The 20069-nt window shown below is 33.9% G+C and overlaps 2 protein-coding genes across 2 annotated transcripts; both read right to left on the reverse strand.

Moving 5' to 3' along the window:
* Positions 1–1477: 1477 nt before the first annotated feature.
* LOC128180074 (zinc transporter 2-like) lies at positions 1478–9006 on the reverse strand. The gene is made up of 10 exons (XM_052847895.1): positions 8723–9006; positions 8103–8137; positions 6149–6259; positions 5496–5642; positions 4821–4974; positions 4458–4524; positions 4068–4295; positions 3635–3740; positions 2952–3086; positions 1478–2832 (listed from the first exon to the last, which is right to left on the reverse strand). The coding sequence occupies exons 1-10, from the start codon at positions 8869–8871 to the stop codon at positions 2690–2692; spliced, it is 1275 nt and encodes a 424-aa protein (XP_052703855.1). The 5' UTR covers positions 8872–9006; the 3' UTR covers positions 1478–2689.
* A 1353-nt stretch (positions 9007–10359) lies between these two features.
* Positions 10360–18470, reverse strand: LOC128180078 (zinc transporter 2-like). Its single transcript, XM_052847909.1, has 9 exons — positions 18198–18470; positions 16847–16908; positions 13942–14055; positions 13619–13765; positions 12719–12872; positions 12044–12371; positions 11646–11751; positions 11345–11479; positions 10360–11135 (listed from the first exon to the last, which is right to left on the reverse strand). Exons 1-9 carry the CDS (start codon positions 18212–18214, stop codon positions 10990–10992), a joined length of 1209 nt encoding a protein of 402 aa, XP_052703869.1. The 5' UTR covers positions 18215–18470; the 3' UTR covers positions 10360–10989.
* Positions 18471–20069: the final 1599 nt, after the last annotated feature.

Here is a 20069-nt window from a genome sequence, read left to right on the forward strand (position 1 = left end):
AATGCAACATATTTCTCGCAATATACAGGACTTTTCCCGTCATATACTGCTTTTAAAAGCTGTAATTAGCGATAAATCTTGTGGATTCCCACGGTGGTTTCTGCTGGAATATAGTTGAAACATGTTAAATACATGTGTTTCACAATTGTAGCAAAGCAATCTGCACTTGTTAACACGTTGCATTACATCTCCGATGTACATTACAGTGTATTCAACACCATTTATATGGGGTAATGATTATTGTGTCCTCAGGACAGACGAATTAACTTACACGGCAGTTAACTGACGGTCCAAATCACGACTCGTGTACAATTAACAACTGTCGCTACAGATCTCCAGTGAACTATGAGCAGTCTGGTGTCGGCCATTCAATTCCAATTATTTACTTAAATATAAAATGTCATTTTGTCAGCTTTGTCATGCAGCCACTAGCCGATTGCTATAATGACTTCTCTCCGAGGTGAATTATCGTTCTTGCAATTTTTATGGAACTTTAACTACGCCGTAAGTTGTGTTAATGTGTGCTTGTCAACATGGTCAACCTCGAAAGTTTGATGAATACAAGGGCATTTATTAGAAATGCTAATTTATACACGCGGCTATACATTATTTATCTGTTAACTTTTCAAAGAAATTTTAAACATGAAGATAATACGTTTACGTGTAGCAAGACTGACAACATGTACGTGTAACGCAAAAACGCATTTAATGACTAGGCTAGGAGCAAACTCTTTATGCTTTCATCATAATCCTATATCGGTATACATGTACATTGTATGTTGCTGTCAATTCAGTAGTCCCCTCTGTTACGGGAGGTAACTCTCACCTCTATAAATGCGATACAGCGTACTTCCCAAAGCTTATACTTTCAAGTACATTGGATATTTATTTTTAAAAAAAAAAACAGAAAAATTTATTCAATATCAATTTTATCTATATAAAGGGTTGATAAACGCCATGTTGTCTGACCTTAACTTAAAGGGGCATGGTCACGTTTTTGGTCAAAAATTATTTTTCCGATTTTAGCATTTACAATGATCCAGAAAGGCATTTTTAATAGGCGACCGAAATTTTAGTGTCATTTGTTGAGTTATTAGCGAGTTACATAGCTTGAAATTCTTCGCTATGTAAACAAAGCGTTGAAGTAAAAATTTCAGTTTTGAACTGTTTATCTATGCTTAAAATAAGTAAAAAGAAAGACAAATAATCTAGTAAAAGATTTTTTACTAGTACATGTATATTGAATCTACGTAAACAAAAACAGGGCACGAGCCTTGTTTACATGACAAAGAACTGTGAGCCATGTATCTTGCTTATAACTCTACGAATGACTCACAAATTTTATTTGATCATTAGAAATGCATTTCGAAAGCACCGTAAATAATAAAAACATAAAAATAGAATTTGACCAAAATCGTGACCATGCCCCTTTAAAGATTTGAAATCCTTTGGGATTATGCAAAATAACATTAAGAAATTCTGTCAGATTTTATTGCTTTTAATTGCACTCATATTGTTGAACAGATATCAACATGTAATAATATAAATACTTCAATATTTAAGCTAAGAATTTACAGCACATTGAGTTATCTTTATCGAGCATTAATTAGATATGCCTTTCTTTCCCTGTTTCAGCGTTAATAAAATATAGGAGACATTTGGCCAAAAATGACTATTACATGGTTTTTCATATAGCCTTTTCCTTGTTTAAGCGAGTAATAATAGCTTTATGCCTAGAAATCCCAAGTACATTATGAAACAATGAAACGATATATTATGCACAACAGCTTTTACAATAATAGATTCACAAATGAATTTGAACATGGTAATGGTAATGAAAAAAAAACATCAAACAAACACAATGCCTCGCACAAGAAAGAAAAAACATACCAAAAAAATTAAAAATAAAAAAATAATTCAGGTTAAAGCTTCAGTTCCAGCCATAGAAAAAATGTTTTATTGCGCACAAAAAGTTGCGCATGGTATTGGACCCATGAAGCTAATTTAGGAATATATTCTGTGAAAATTTTAACAAAATATTCTTGAGACATTTTACTTTAGAAGTTAAGTCTCTTTGGTATGAATGGAACTCTAGCAACCCAAACTTCGCGTTGAGCTACAGTTCTGCAACGTGTCCTGTGTTGGTAATAAAAACGTGATTGAAATAATATGGTTGAGAATTGAACTCCAATGATGTTGGATTGCTTGATAATACAGGTACATGTATCACATGACGTTTTCCAGTAGGTATCTATCACAGATATAGATTTATCACATTTATAGCTGTCTAAAGAAATAAAAAGGTTCGTAATCAATTACTCCACTAAGAAATTGAAATAAGAGCAAACTGACTATATGTACAATTCTTAGATACACATATAAAAATTTAAAGGTTAAAATGAAACTGAATATGGCACAAGATACAAGTTTTATCATTTCGAATTCATACATATACCGAGTACATTAACCCCTTTTCATAAATAAATGCAGCTATCGACATCGCAGTGTACCATATTCGTTTCGCATCCTGATAGTCCGTTTCATCTTTCATTTCATCCAATCACACTACACGATGTATATTTTACATCTTGACAGCTGTTTTATTCACATCCGGATACACAATTTCTATTTCGCATCTTGACACTGATAAAGTCGTTTATTTCAATTACATCTAAGCACAGAAATAAATCTATTTCGCACCCTGACAATGCGTACAGTCGTCCATTTCATCCACATATTCCTCCACTTGAATGGTACTCTCAGAAATGTCGTATTTTAAACGAACCATAGCTGAACCAAGCCTTAGAGTTTTCAATGGATCTGTTTGCGAATCTTTTAGAAAAGACTTGAATTACTGTCTGAATTCATCAAACTTTAAGCAATCCTGATTTCATACATGTTATAGCTGAATTTTAAAGAAAATTATCATGATGTAATGTATGCTGACTTACCGACTGCTAAATGAACTGATAAGGCAATTTTATCCATTGATAACGACCACAATCTGAGGTTATGGACATCTTTAACCCCTGGAATTTTGAGGAAACTCCGTCTTACTGATGTAATGTCGATACCCCTCGGCGTCCCTATAAAGAGACCAACGTGAAGAAAAATTTGAACAGTGTGTATTCACTTGATAACTTAGGAATGCCAGTTTTAAAAATTCATAGTTAACTGACACTCCAAATGACAAAACTATATAGAAAACAAATAACAAAACTAGAAACTTTTGCATGGTTTAAAACTAAATTTACTATCATGATTAAAATTAAGCATTCTGAAAGAGTTTAAATTTCAAAAGCTAAGAAGGAAGCTTTTAAAGAAGAAATCAAAGGGTAAAAATACAATACATAGAATAATTAATAATTAATAAATAATTAATACAATACACGTATAATTAAAAAATATACATTTGTAGTTTTCTACTCAGTCCTAACTTTATTTCATCATCAGTGAATTTAAATAGTGCATGTACATATAAATATGCGCAACAGTATAGTTTCTCAAAAGGGAAAGAACTCTTTGAACAACATTATTAAATAATAGTATTTTTCACTATTATACAGAAGAATAAATATAAACAAGACATTAATTGTGGCCCTTTATATCTCTCATACAGTTTTGAGGGCATTACCTTCCATCAGCACATTTAAAATGTCCAAAAATATCTTGAATGTGGTAACCATCACAATTAAAGAGAACACAAAGGTACAGATGGGGTCTGCCAGCTTCCATTCAGGCTAAAAGTACAGAAAACACAATCACAAACCTAGTACATTTTACATGTCTGCACATTGATTTGTTGCACAAGAAGTTCTCGAAGTGTTTAAAAAAAGACATTTTGTTAACGTTATTTATAATTAACTGCCATATAAATTATTTTAAAATTTTATGACATAAAACGATTTTTCATTGGCTGGTTTCCATTCACTTACGAAATTTGGCATCACAATCATTGTCACACTCTTTCTAAGAGACTTTCACACATGGTTGAAAATAAATGTGCGAGCTAGGTCTAAAAACTGTTGCTTTCAACCGTAACATACACATGAAATGTATTAAAATACCTTAAAATAGATAATGAAAGCTGCAATCAGGACACCAATACTTTGTATGAGATCCCCCACCACGTGAATGAAGGCAGCCTTGACATTGATGTTTTCTCTCTCTTTATGAGTGTCCTTGACCTGTACTAAAGGCTCAGTGTCACTGTCATTACTATTTATAGCTCCATAGGATTCGTGTCTCACAACCTCTTGTACTGATAGTCCTGGATTACTATTTGATTCATCTGTCTGAAACACAAAAATATGTACATGTATTTCTGAACTAAAACATAAGTATTTAGATTATCTGTATTTCAAAAAATATATATATATAATTATATGTACCGCTTCATAATAAAATTAAGAATGGGAAGGAACAACGATCTACAGGTGCATGTAAAAAGAATGTACCTTTGAGTTGCTGGCCTCCTTCTGATGAGAATGGTTGTGTCCATGATGTCCTAATGATATACCCATTCTGGGAAGACAACAAAATCATTTTATGCACTTGCATTGCTAAGCTTAAGCTACCAGCAATAGATATATACAACTATACGAAAACATGAAAAATCATAGATGGCATTATCTTTTTAAACAAAAATTTATAAAAAATATGTGTATTCAATTATAAAATCTAGAATAAGAGATGAATTTCAAGATGTTAAGTTAACAAATGTACAGCAGATATTTTACCAAACAGTTTTGTAATACATGTAATTTATAAAGTTAAACTGCAATTTTTGTGCTATTTAAAGCAATTAAATGATTGCTTACATGATATTAAATGCTACGCCACATGCTGCAGTGATCAGCATGATTGTAGCATTGATTGTATAGTTCTGATCAATCACTCTCCTCACCGCCATGTAGAACAACACTCCAGTTAGAATCCACAGGAACAAAATCGATAGCAACGCTCCAAGGATTTCTGCATATACATGTGCATAACATTTCTCAGAAAGACACAAACATGCGATAATACATGTACTACAAATTCTACAAATCTACTTACAGGTACATTATACAAACATTTATCTCACTCAGTCACCTATACCAGAAATACTTTAAATTCAAAAATGAATAAAAATGCAGATTAATTTGAATGTGTACATGAATAAGAATGCCTTTATTCTTCATATAGCTATCGGGGTAAACGTAAAACAAAATCTTTTTTCATTCTCAAGCATTCCAAGGGTATGTAATAAAATACAACTACAGATGAACTTCAGTTTCTTCAACATACATGTAAATGATATCTCTGATATCAATGTACCATGGATATGTCATAGTGAGTTGGAAGTTAGAAACATTTCAAACACTTTTTCATGAAGTATTTTACCATCAATATTTCAAATGTTCAGATATCTTGGAATTTTTGGGGGTCCCAATAAGCTCAAGATATTGAGATTTGACCTTATGTACCGGTGCATATACCAGTATCTCTCTTACCTGCCCGATACCATCCAAAGCTGAACTTCTTGGAGGGTGACCTAGTGGCCAGCATCAGGGCTAAAAGACTGATCATAAAACTGGCAAAGTCAGTCAACAAATGAGCTGCATCTGATATAATGGCCAAACTTCCTGCTAACACGCCACCTGCAAATATTTTCATTTTATATATGAATAAAGAGAAAAAGAATTGATGAGACGGTAGATTTTGAGGCAAAATAACTTGTTTTTTCATCTGTAAATTTGATGTCAATTAAGATAAGCATTTTTATCTATACATTGTTAAGTACATGTAAGTGCAATACAGTACACAAGTACCTGGGTAGGTAAATAAATAATCTAAGTACATGCATGTACCTGTGTATATCAAAGTATGTACCAGTATATCTGTAATTTTTTTCTGATCTTAATTATTTTATTCTAACACCAACAGAAATAAATACCAAATATAAGTGACTCTATTTTTTCAACAATAAAAAATAAACAAAACCTAAAAATATTTGCTTTCTCAATTTTTTTCTGACATTTCATATACATGTCTATATACCTGTATACCGCTGCTGTGAATTTTCAAAACATCACCTGTGACAATTGACTTTCTCAATTTTTCAATTGAATCAATATTTCTTTTGGATTTTAAAAAAATACTTTACCAATGATTTCTCCAATCATGAAAAGAACACACAGGGTACTGGCAATGATCAATTTTCTTCTAGCTCGCTTGTCAACTCCAATTTTCTCTTTCATAGCATGGCAATGTGATCCTTGAATATCAAATGAGACTCTGATTTTAATGAATGATAAAATACCAAGTATAGTAGTTAAAATGGGACTTTTTATTACAAAAAAATAGATTCTAAAGGACTATATATGGTTTGAGCCTAAAATGGCCCCCTAAAATGAACACTGTCATTTTACTGTAATTCTTTGTTTTACCGGTATTTGTACAAATATACATTTGAAGTTTTTTCATAATTTTCATTTTGATTTTAGTGCCCACAATTTAAAAATATGACGTCATAAAGTTTACCTTTTCCCGCCATTTTCTCATTTTTAGCATAAAACAGCTTGTTTTGAGGCAGTTTTTCTTTAAGGAAACATTGAGCGACAACTTGAACAAACAAAATATTTTCACCAAAGATGTATCTTTCCAATACTTATAAGTGACAAAAAGTTCGTTCATGTTCAAAGAGTCGCTCTATATTTCCCATTCGAAAAAAGATAAAAAAAATGTCAATTTATGGTTGATTTTGAATGAATTATAAAAATAGCGTCACTTCTGACGTCATATACTGCCAGTGAGTGCATGTAATTCAAATAAATAGGTGAGAAACATATTTCATGTCAATTCTTTTATAAAATAACACAACAAATTAATGTACCTGAATCATTTTAAAAATAGCGAATTTTGGGGGCCAAATTTGACGAATATCATATATAGTTTTTTTTTTAATGAAAGAAAGCTTTTTATTCATATCATGTGCAAGTTCAGAGAGCTAAAAATTTTAAGGTGCTTTCTTTATCTTTCAATAAAATTTATACAAAAATAAATAACCATTGAGCAGCTTTTTCCTCAACAATTCAACTTTCAAAAAATAATTAAAGCAAACTTTTTTTCCTGTTTAAATCATTTGCTTTTTAGATTAGTCAGTCAATCAGTATTTAATCATGTCAGTTTACAAAGGATAAGGAAACAACTAAGACTATTTTATATCAAATTTATCCGTTTACAGTTTTAAATTTTTTTCTCTAGAGTCAGTAGAATTCATACAGCCGATTACAAGTACAAATAAGGAAGTGTAGATGTAAGAATTGTACTAAACCAATTCTACTTATGAGCTTTCGTAATCAGGAATGTCATAGACCAAAGCCAGGCCACCGTGAAAATTTTGTAAAAAAATGTATCAATTGCAACAAAAAATACACGAAGCACTAGTACTCAAACTGGAATTACAAACGTCATCTTTTCCATGATCTATCAGGTAGCAAATATATTTACAGCGCAATAACATCCTACTTATCTCTAATTGCATGATAAACTGTACTCAAGCACTTGATTAGGTTGACCTTAATCTTGTGTTTTGATAATCTAGAATAGGACAGTGACTGATTGATAGGACATTCACACTAAGAGTCCTTATTGCCTACAAATAGTACGACATTTAGCATACATTAGTGGAACGTTGAAGTGAAAATTAAATTTTGGATAAAATGCAGGGATTAGTGAAATTGTTTGTTATTTGTAAACTCTTAACCAGTAAAGTATTCTCTCTCTCTCTCTCTCTCTCTCTCTCTCTCTCTCTCTCTCTCTCTCTCTCTCTCTTTTTCCACAATTTGGTGGGGACATACATGTATTATGGGTAATTTTGTGGATTTACTTGTGCACTTCATGAATTTTTACTTTTGTTTCATAATTTGTACAGGATGTACTGAAAACCCATCAGTGAGAAAACCAAGGAAGTCTTTGAAAACTGAACCACCATAAATTCTATTGATTCCATAGCATTCATAATTTTTTACATGGAATTCTTAATTCAAATAATTGAACTTAATTGAAACAGCTATTTCTAAATACATGTACATGTATAGTAACATGCTAGTCAATACCTTTTCTTGATCCTTCTTCAGAACTCTGGAAGATTCTGCAATAGTAAGTTGAACCTCATCATTTGTGCTTGATACAGCTAATAATACAAATGTCATCATCATACCACTTGTATCAGAATGTCCAAGAGTGTTTCTCTTACAGTTTAGTAGAGTTCGAGGTATACACATCATGATTTCTTTTGATATTAAGATAAGGATGAGCAAAGTCTTTGTCCATCCATTTACAATGTTCATTTAAGCAATTATAAGTTAAAGGCATTATATGTCTGCATGACAATGTCATAGGTTTACTAGATGCATAACATTGAGCATCTTTGCTAGGCAGGGATTTCGTGTGAGGAGCGGTGCAGATAAGAAACCCTTGGCTATAGCGAAGATGAACATTGAAGTACGGTACACGTGGTAAGAAAGAGTTGGAGTACATGTCCTTACAATCAGGGATAAATAGAGATGTGAGCTGACACTTTTGTGGTTTAATGTTATTATAATGTTATTATAATCAAATACAGTCATATATGTAGAAAATAATCAACAGCAGTGAAATCAAAACTAACAAAGTCTTCATGAAGTAAGAAAAAAACCCAAGTTTAACAGCTATTTCTTAATTATTATTTTTTTACCTTTGAATCTCGGGGTCTAATTCTTTTTCGTGCATATCCGCGCCTACATCTATAGAACATCTGTGCCGAGAGTCAGGTCCCCGACTTATGTCTGGTGATGCGGCTAAAAGTGGCGAGCTCCTAGGGGGCGTTGACAGAAGGTCAGCCATTGTGTATTTACTTGTGATATTTACGATCTGAATTGCTGTAAGTCAAGTGTCTCTTAAATTTTCCGCTTTTCCTCATTATAAACCATCATGTAAGCGTCGAGTCGGTTGTTATTGTGTTTAACATAAAATGCACATCGAGCCCGACCCTCCCCCCCTTCGGATAGAATCGAAACTAACGATGGGAGTTGTGGTACATTTAATCACTAATGTATAAATGTTATGTGTCATAGTCCCCGGGAAAGGATATGTTGGCCGTAGAAGTACAAAATGCATGCATAAAATCACGTATAATAAAAAAGACAAACCTTTTTAAAAATTTTATAGTGAATTGAAAATTATGGCACAAAATGAATTACAGTTTCACAGTTAATAATTAAACTAGGTTTATCGACTGTAAACTATAGTTTAAGAACAATTTGTTAACAGTAGTTTTCATCTGTAATTTTGGAACGGTTTAATGAAACGTTTGTAACTATAGTTTAAGAATGCTAATCTAAGTTTATCTGTCTATAGATATAGATAAACGTTTACATAACATTAGATTTCACTGATAAACAAAGATGTACATCTGTAAACTATAATTTACATCCATTGACTATAGTGAAGAGATGTTAATCATAGTTTTACAAATCGTGAAATTATATAATTTATTAAATAAACTATGTTTAGCAATCGATAATATGATTCTTTTCGGTGTTAATTATATAGTTTACTTATAGATGATCGGTTACCTATCATTATGATGATAATGGCTTAAAGAACGATGGGCAATATAGATAAACGTCGTAAGCTATGGTTTACTGTCCGTAAACTACAGACTTTTACAACCGATAAACCTACATTGTGTATTTTACGGATTGTGGATTTATCTTAGCTCATTTTTGTGAATTTGGCATGTCAAAGAAAACGTGCAGGGCTATATAGTTTGGACATGTGAAATTTCTTAGTTTTTTTCTCAAAAATCACCATGATCGGCAGAGTGTTCATCATCAAAATTTGACAGCCTAGATGTTAAAAAGATAAGTCTCCGCCAAATAATATTTTTTATTGCCCAGGACTCAGTTCTGGCCGCTATATTCAATTACTGTTGCCATTGTTTCATTATTTGATGCATGTAAACCTTGATTGTGAATTCGTTTCACACACACACACCTATATGTGTGTGTGTGTGTGTGTGTGTGTGTGTGTGTGTGTGTGTGTGTGTGTGTGTGTGTGTGTGTGTGTGTGTGTGTGTGTGTGTGTGTGTGTGTGGGTGGGTGGGTGTGTGTGTGTGTGTGTGTGTGTGTGTGTGTGTGTGTGTGTGTGTGTGTGTGTGTGTGTGTGTGTGTGTGTGTGTGTGTGTGTGTGTGTGCGTGTGCGTGCGTGCGTGCGTGTGTGTGTGCATTTCTACTAGACAAATTTATCGACACAATCAAACACTGAATTTGGAATTTTATCCAAATAAGAAAATACGCAAATATCCAGATAAACTGAGTCATTACACACAGCTAGCAGTTTCGGCGATGGCATTTATTATTGCATTTCATTTAATACATATACATGTATATATATACATAACTCTTATTATAAACCGTATGACTGATTCGTCATTGGACAAACATGAACACATATATGATTATATTCACTTAAATTATTGCAATTTAAAACAAACAAAAACAAAACATGCAGTGCAGCGCAACGCTACCAATTAAGTCTTCGACACAATTTGTACATGCGACCAGCCAAACAATTTTTCTTTTCACTTGCTAAATGTTGATTTATAATCTCATTTGAAACTTCCTTCTGAACTCCTTTCACCCATTATAATACATGTGTATAAATAGTGGACTAGCTTGTTTAGGCCTATAAAAAAATGTGTGTTTCGGGTAACACTGATGAAAAAATTAGGTTAGGTATGTATGGATTCTTTTTATTTTATCATATTTTTTTCAGCATTGAATCCTAAGAATGTTTGTTTGTGTCATATTTAAAAACAGATTTTTAATAGAAATAATATAAAATTCACGATCGGATAAAAACAGACATCTAAAAATGGTAGGATCGGGGCATTTTTGTAGGTTAGGTTGGGTTACCCTAAACACACAACATTTTTTTTTTGGCCTTGTTGATGTAACGTCATTAGTCGGGCGGATCCTGGCATTCATTGCATTCAGACATAGTAGGATGATACTCCTCAATCTGAATCACGCTCTCCGATATACCGAACTTCTTTCGGACTATGCGGGTACTTATCCTCAGCACATCCATTGGATCTCTGTCCTTCTCTGTATATATAAAGGGAAAAAGCTAACATTTGACGCCGAATTTCATGAGGATATGTACATAAATATATGACACATAAAGGTAAGAAGCTCAACATTATCATGAGGACGGAAGAGAAATAGTGTTCAATGTTTGCAAAAATTGGTCATGCAAGAGGACATAAGTGGATGGAGGGGAAAAAAATTAAAAAGATCGAGGACAATGTACAAACCGACTGCCAGATGTACGGCTATTGCAATTTTGTTCATTGACAGGGACCACATCCTGAGGTCATGAACCTCCTTGACCCCTTCAACCTCCAACAGGCTCTGGGTCACGTCAGTAAAGTTCACCGTTCGGGGAGCACCTGCCAAAAAATAACAAATTTAATATATACATGTAATTTCTATGGTGCAAAACTGTATTCCCTTGATTTAAGATCGTTGAAATTTATTCTCGTCGCAATAAAAATCGCGTCATCTAAGCTAATGCATAATTCCAATATTCAAATATACATTTGCGTTTGAGATTACCTTCCATCAACACGTAAATGATGTCTTTGACAATGTGCATTGTTGTGAATACGACCAGAATAGAGAAGAGGAACGTACATATCGGGTCTGCTATCTTCCACTCCGGCTAAAAAGCGATATTTATGCAAGTACATGTATATACAATACATACAGGTTAACATTTATGAAAAACGTTTATGTAAGATCAATCTAGCTTAAACTGTATCATTATAATTATTAACTAGATTAACTCTGCATGCAATTTGTGATTAACTTTCATCAGTTTTGGTCATACACCAACTTTTATGGATATCGTAGTCGAGATAAGTATGAAAATCGTCATTAAATTTTATCGGTAGAAAAATTGCGCTGTATTTTTTTTATACGAAAATTGATGCAGAATTTGAAAGTTCTGATACCTTGAACCAGATGATAATGGCCGCAATCAGCACCCCGAGGCTCTGTACCAGGTCCCCAAGGACGTGAATAAAGGCTGCTCGGACGTTGATATTCTTCTCCTTCTTGTGGGAATGACCATGGTCATTTTTCTCGACGTCGTGAACGTTTTGATTGGATATGGCTCCGTATTCCACCAGCTTCTGTTTGTCGTCTAGCAGGTGCTTGTCTGTTTCATGAGAGTTATCCTCGTTCTGACTTTGGTGGCCACTGTCCGTTGGAGTGTAGGTCGGGGAACCACCATGAGAGTGGTGGTGGTGGTGGCCTGGCTGGTGGAGCGTGGCGCCCATGCTGAAAGATTGTTGAAACCAGCCTTTTTATTTAAATTAAGCACGAAGCTAGAGTTCTAAAGCTCTGAAAAAGGTCGATCATAGCAGAAAAACGCTGTCTTTATCGCAACAATGTGGAAACATTAATATTTATATATAGGACATGTTTGCAAGAACTAAAACTTTCCACATTTGCAGAATCGTATAGTGTATACACTTTTTTAGCTAAAAATGTTCTTCATAAAAATATGCATGTATCTTTCTTTTTTAATTGATATTTGAGGGGATAAGATGTAAAATTTTGCGCAAGGGATACCAGAGAAATCCAAAAATATTCAAATCATAATTAAATATCAAAAACGGCCTTACATCACGTTGATGACCACGCCGATGGACGCCGTGATCAGCATGATGAGTGGGTCTATGGTGTAGTCTGGGTTGATGATCCTCTCCACACCCAGGTAAACTAGCACGCCGGTCAGTATCCATAGAAACAAAATGGACACCAAGGCACCGATGATTTCTGATATTAATGTAGTGTTATGCTTTAAGCAGGTTATAGAGTTTTCGTTATTATAGTCCGTCCCAAGATATTTATGCAGCACATTTGGACGATTTTTAATAAAGATACACTTACATGTGAAAGAAGTGCAATTGAAATAGTTGAAAGGGATATTTTCCAAGATAATTTCATTGACACATTATCATCTTTCACTCGGAAAAAATTCGCAGGAACGAAAACAGATTCCTTACGGAGTTTTATAATGGGGAATGTTTACATCTTTTCTCAATTCGGAATACACTCGGAATACATCGCGCAATATTTCAACGTTATCATCCGAGCTTGCTGCAATACAAAATCTCCGTAGACATAACATTTTTTAGCATTGTATTGAAACCTGATAAGCTAACAGGGGTGTTTTGACTGAGAAATCTTGGAAATTTTTCATACTTTTGAATGAACATCGTTAGAATCCTGAGGTATTTATAAATATCAAGCAATTAAGCCAAATGTGAATCCAAAATATCTTGGGACAGAATATAGTGTAATTCATGAATGCATCTTAAAAAAAAATGTGCGAAATGTTACAATAAAGTTGATGTATCTAATATATCAGACCTTTCAATGTTTCAATAGAAAATATTTGAATTGGTCTAATTTTAGTATAGAAAAATAAAGCCAAGATGCAAGAATCCGTAAACCTTTCTGATTTTGTAAATTTGCGTCGCCATGAACGGAAACGTTGTATATACATGTAAAAGACGTACCTGCTCTGTACCATCCGAAGCTTAATTTTTTAGTTCTCCTTTTAACTGTTAAATGCATAGCTACCAAACTAATTCCAAAACTAGCGAAATCTGTCAGCAAGTGAGCGGCATCAGACATAATGGCAAGACTTCCGGCCAAAGCGCCCCCTGTAAAATGTAAACCATACGTATATTGGTATGTATACAATAATATTAAAATAATACATGTAACTTTCTGGCAGAGAGAGAGAGAGAGAGAGAGAGAGAGAGAGAGAGAGAGAGAGAGAGAGAGAGAGAGAGAGAGAGAGAGAGAGAGAGAGAGAGAGAGAGAGATGTGCTCATACCGACAGCTTCTCCAACCATAAAGAGAGAGCAGAAGATACTAGCAATGATGAGCTGTCTCCGAGCTTTCTTGTCAAAAATGTCCTGATTTTTCTCTGTATGACAATGGTGACTCACTGTGAATTCAGAAAATAATGCATCAATTATCGTTCTTGACATCGAATAGAATGGTTACAAATTCTGTTATTATTTTGTTTTCTATGATAATTTTTAAAGCGCTAAGCATAGCTCAGCGCTTTATTGGCGTTAGATTCTACTTCCGGTACATCGAATAACCGCCCCATATGAGCAGAAGTTTACATCATTTAAACTGGCTAGGGAACCAGTTTCAGGAGTTTGTGCACATAACTGCACGGGCTATTCTAAATGTACTGTACGGGCTTTTGTGAATTTAATGTACGGGGCTAAAATACATGTACATCATTGCAGGGGCTGCCACGCAGTGATGAGGAAATATAGTGCGTATACAGAAGATGAAATGTTATATACATATATCTGTTATATACAAACAGAAGCTGGGTTAGCGCTTTTCAGTACTATCAGTACTTTGATTTTATATTGTATTTCATTGTACATGTACATGTATTTGAAAGAGTGTGCCTTCTGCAATACTGAACGTCATTTCTAATGAGAAATGGGATTCAAAAAATCGGCATTTGGGTCAGTTCCTTCAACCGCAAAGTGAAAGCATAATGATAGTAAATTCTTACATGATTAGTTTGGGAAAAGTATACTTGAAACTCTTATTAAACTATGTAATCTCTGTGATGTATCCAACATAAAATTACGAAGACTAAGTATTGAATACACATTCATATTCAAATAGTTCAACCCTCTGACATTAAACATGATTCAACAAAATGAACATTACAAGTCATTATCCTATATCCGCCATCATTTAGATGATCATTTAGTGAATTAAGAGTGTGCGGTTTTCCAACATTTGTTCATATAGACTCCTATGAGGTCGAATACACTGCTAGTAATAAGCTTGGTACATTACTAACCAAATTATAAATTCGTTTTAATGTCCATGCATCATCAGGCATCTCTCTCTTTTTTTAATTTTCCTGGTACACAAATGCTTAAGTTCCCTGAAGGACTTAGTCTGTTTTATTCGCGAATATCTCATTTTAATAATTATATGTGATATTAAGACACGACAGGATTGATACAATAACAATGAAGATTTGCCTGCAGACGATCCCCTCATGAGCGGATCTGGAAGGGGGCGGGGGTCAGGTGTCCGGGCCCCACCCCTGGGAAATTATAGTTTATTCAATTTACATATTAAAATTATCGCAAATATGCCTCGGACTCCTCCAACTCTGGCAAATACAACTCTCCTTCGGACCCCCCCCTCCCCTTTCGGTAAAATTTTCTGGATCCGTGCGGTATAAAAACTTGATCACCGTTCGACAGTTCATGGCTCGAAATTAACTCGCCATAACAAACTACATTCTGAATTCTTACCAACCCACCATACGATGCAAGTGACAGACAAATAGAAATCTTTGAGTTATGCCCGGTGGCTTATTCATTACTACATGTATATTGTTAAAAGAAAAAAAATTACTAACAAAGAAACACTAGTTGATATACTAGTAAACAGTTGATTGTATCTCCATGGGGCTGAGGTGACTCATGATCATAACTACATTTGGCATTAATAGCAGGATGAGAGAAAATTGAGAGAGAGAAAACGATAAAAGTATGCAAATTATAGTGATAAGTCTACTGGGCATATTGGAAAATTAAATAAAAGACCTACTGCAGGGGTATGTCAAACAACAATTAAAAGGTTGTTTAAGTTTTAATTTGTCTCATTATTAATTTGAAAATCACCAGAAATCTCTCACTACATTTGTTTTTACACCGCTTTGCATGTAACAGCCGGGTTTTATTAATGGCCGTTACAATTCCAATGTGTTTCAAAACCCACCCTGAGGGTGCTACTGTTATGGGTTCCGGGGCCGATTTGTAATGTTCCTGCCTATTATACTAGAGACAGTTCTGAATGCTACACGACAAGAATGCAGCTGCATGCCCACAAACATACAAGTCTGCCCTTAATTACATGTACATAATCATAAACGCGCATCTGTGCCCTTAATTACATAATCATACCACGCATCTGTGTATCTTAATTTTATAGTGTAGCCAGTTGGACATTTATTATATATAATAAATACATTTTTGCTCCTTCTGTCACTTATCGATCATGACATTAAATGAAATCGAAACAACAAAGAATTTTGATAAATCTCTATCAAGACCAAACGGAAAAAAACTAAACACGAAAGCCAAATATGATAAGAGTTTTCCTCTTTTTGCAAATATTCTGCTTCCATTATTATGTACATGTATTACCGTATCTGTTGATTCCAAGATCCATCGATTATAGTACTGCATTTTGCAATCGCTTTAATTCCACTGTGATACATGTAACTATACATGTGTATTTTCAATTCTGCCAAGTTAATGACAAAAAGTAGTTTTAAGGGAAAGATGATGTTAATTGTTATCAGATTGTAATTTTAAGTCTACTCACCATAAAAATATTAATATTTCAAAATCAAGAAAATAATTAAAATAGTCTTCTCAAGCATGGAAACTTTGTGGGGTAAAAATGAGCCCTCTCCCTCCCTGACATATTCATATACTCAGTACTATTACAATGTGTTCAAGGATACACTGTGAAAATCATCTCCCTTTATTAATCACAAAAAATGGATAAAATTGTTAAAGTGTGTAAGATGTTTTAAATCCAAATATTCCAAGGAGCACTTTAGATTTGTGAAACATAGCAAATATAATGCTGTCAAGCGAGGGGGGGGGGGGGGGGGGGTCTCCTTTTGGCAATCTAGTACATGAACGTATGTATACATGTACTTATTAAATACTTACGAGGATCGTCATTGCTCTTTTCAGACCCCTCTTTAGATTCCCGGCGTAAATCCAAGGTCATGCTGAAATAAAGAGTCACTGACAGTCAAAACGTTTAATATATTTAATATATGAATTGTTTTTCTGATCTTTTTATCATTAATTAACGAACAAACTAATTACATGTAAAACAAATAACTTCGTTGTCTTCAAGCACCATGCATGTGTTCATCATACTAGTCTTGTTAACCGATCTTTCTATATATAAATGATCTATTTGTGATTTTTTTCCTCATTTTTATTCTATCGTGATTATACAAAAAGTAAAGATCAAATTAAACAGTAATGCATTGTGTGATCACATGCTTTCTTGAATATCCGGCGGTTTTACTCGTATACAGCACATCACAGTAATACTAATGCTATAAATCTATTTAGTGCTTTTAAAAGACGGACGTCTTATAAGATATGATTACAAAGTATAAAAAAAAAATGACATTGCACGACGGTATATAGATTGTGTTACTGGTCCATATATTAATAGCATTTTTTCAGGGGCAGGGTTCAAGAGATAATTCTGTTTGCCAGGGGAGAGGATAAGAATCCCATTTTTAATCATTTTACTATGATAATTTGATTCAGTTTAAAATTTCTAGTTGGGGTGTGGGGTAGTCGCAGACCCTGATACATGTAATGTTATTTTTCAATGCATCTTTTCTCTACGAAATGATAAATGATACTCAGATTCATTGCTGAAACTAGACAAAGTATCTATTTATAGATTATATTTTCACCGATTAAAATAATACCAATAGTAGTTCTTCACTAACCAAATATTTACAAGTACTGTATCGGACCCACTACATCCCAAGATTAAAACGTATTAAGAGTAAAGATGGACCCCAGGTTAAAATGCACCAGGGGAATACACATAAAGCGAGCAAAATCACCTAGATTCGCAAAGCACACTGATTTTCTACTTATTAATATATTTACTCTGTGTGAACTAACGTGTACAAGCAATCATTTAAACAGGGATGAAATAACAATTATTTTTAGGTAAGAGTATGTACATCTGATCTTTATTCAAAACAGTTTGATGTCGCCATGATACAGTACTTATATATAAAATTAGATAAAGAATCTCGAATTTCGAATCTCGTATTTTCGAATCTGAATTATCGAATTCAAAATCTTGGCTTTCGTGGGAAAACTTGATTTTTATAACTAATAATACTTGACTTTCGACTGCTTCATTATTATTTTTTTAAATTATCACATTTCACTAAATCACTAAGGCAAAAACAAAACATAAATTGTACTTATAAATGCATTATTTAATGCATATTTTCATCAAAAGAGATTCACTCACCTGTCTGATGACGTCATCTTGATTGCCACAAAACTTTGTTTTAAAAAAAAAGGTGATAATTCCAAATGTAAGCTCAGTGGCGACTCAAGACATCTGGTTAGCTGTTTCTTAAGGTAGATATATTTTACCGATGTCGCTAGCGAGAGCTCATGTCGGACTTAATAAGAGTCTGTCATTTGACCAGCCGATCGCTGTGTGCATATTTCCTATAGCTACTCCTCACGGATTCTCGAGTTAAATTTTGCACACGAACACGGTGGTGTGAAATGCGGAGAGGGGGGAGGGGACAGATGCGCTCTATGTTACTCAGCCTAAACCAGTCATTCACCACAGCTGTTGATACTTCCTTTACGTATATATATATATACACATTAAACTCTATTATCCTAAATGGAATTTGATTTTCATGAAATTACTTCCATTATTAGTATAAAATAGAGTGTATTAGGAGGCACTTAAAAATGATATACCAGTTTTACGAATTCTAAAAGTGTTCGGACTTAATTTCATTTTCAGTTAATACAAAAGAATTAATAAGTCATCGACCCATTGCGGCCTTCGTTACAAGAAAGCTTAGGCGATCAAAAATATTTAGTATCTCCTTCCAGATTCCGGAGGTTACAACTAGTGCAGACAGGAAGTTTGAGTCTCAACAATTGCTTTTTTCATAGTATATTAAGGATCTTGATGCATAAACACCCCTCTCTCTCATCAAAATGAACGAAGCGTTTGCATACGCAGATCCAGAATTTTTTTCCGGGCGGCGGGGGGGGGGGGGATGTTCCGAGGTATACATATATATTTAGGTTTGCCGGGGGGAGGGGGGGGGTTGGAGGCATATTTTTGATAGTTTTTTTTATGTAGATATATCATGAGAATTTGATTTTTCCAGAGGGGGTGTGGAACCCCACGCCCCCCCCCCCCCCCCCCCCCTATTGAAAACGCACATGTGTCGATTTTCGTTGCTTTCTTTTACTACGGTAAACCGATTTCTATTTCCCCATCCTGTTTCAATTCAAAGGGAGGCAACGTCCTTCAGCTGATATCACGCCTTCTTTTTCTATATTTTTCCCACAAACTGTCTGGAATAAATGATTTTTTTTAACTATAAATCCTTGTTTAAAAAAAAAAACTCTAAATCTGTGTTTTGAATTGTAAAACGATGCTTTCTATACATACAATCACATAATTTCTTTATGCATTCCGTGGGAATTTAAACCAGACAGAAAGGAGATACGCCAATTATATACAAATTTTTACCCCTAAGCTTAATGTTCTCTAACAAAGTACGAAAGGAGTATATCGCTTATTTTGCTTTACGCATTTCGTGAACTTTTTAAAAAGACATCTTTGTAAATTAAACTTTTTAAGTGATTACAATACTTACATGTATCATGTAATCAAAAGTATATACAGTACTTCGACGTGTACATGATGAAAAAAATAAAATTTAGTCCATAAAATGAAAGGGTTAGCCTGAAAGCTGTTCTGATGCGATCTAATAAGCTTAGCCTAAAGAATAAACAAATAAACTAAACTAAAATTCTACCAAAGAAATGATAGAAAATGTCATACTATTGTAAAATCAGCTTTGTAGCAACCTCTAATGATACAACGTCCACTAATGATATAATGTTGCATTCGTGGTTAGGATGTTAACCACTAATGATATAATTTTATCATTAACGAACAACCTAACCGTCCGCTAATGATATAATTTTAGATTTATATCATTAGCAGTCAAAAACCGTAACCTCTAATGATATGGAATAAAATGAGAAAAAAGTACTATCTTGAACACTAATGATATACATTTGCACACATTTTCAATTGCATTAGTGGATGGATTTGCAACCTTTAATGATGTAATAT

This window comes from Crassostrea angulata, chromosome 1 (genome assembly GCF_025612915.1).
Source record: "Crassostrea angulata isolate pt1a10 chromosome 1, ASM2561291v2, whole genome shotgun sequence".
In the NCBI taxonomy this organism is placed as follows: Eukaryota; Metazoa; Mollusca; class Bivalvia; order Ostreida; family Ostreidae; genus Magallana; species Magallana angulata.

Excerpts from the sequence above, each read along its gene's own strand:
- LOC128180078 (XM_052847909.1), bottom strand. Across the intron at positions 14,056-16,846 it reads AAAGAGCAATGACGATCCTC|TGAGTCACCATTGTCATACA; the intron begins GTAAGTATTTAA and ends CTGAATTCACAG. Across the intron at positions 11,480-11,645 it reads CATTTACGTGTTGATGGAAG|GTGCTCCCCGAACGGTGAAC; the intron begins GTAATCTCAAAC and ends ATTTTTTGGCAG.
- LOC128180074 (XM_052847895.1), bottom strand. The coding sequence starts at position 8,871 with ATGGCTGACCTTCTGTCAACGCCCCCTAGGAGCTCGCCACTTTTAGCC. Across the intron at positions 4,975-5,495 it reads CTTTGGATGGTATCGGGCAG|AAATCCTTGGAGCGTTGCTA; the intron begins GTAAGAGAGATA and ends ATGTATATGCAG. Across the intron at positions 3,741-4,067 it reads CTTTCATTATCTATTTTAAG|CCTGAATGGAAGCTGGCAGA; the intron begins GTATTTTAATAC and ends CTGTACTTTTAG.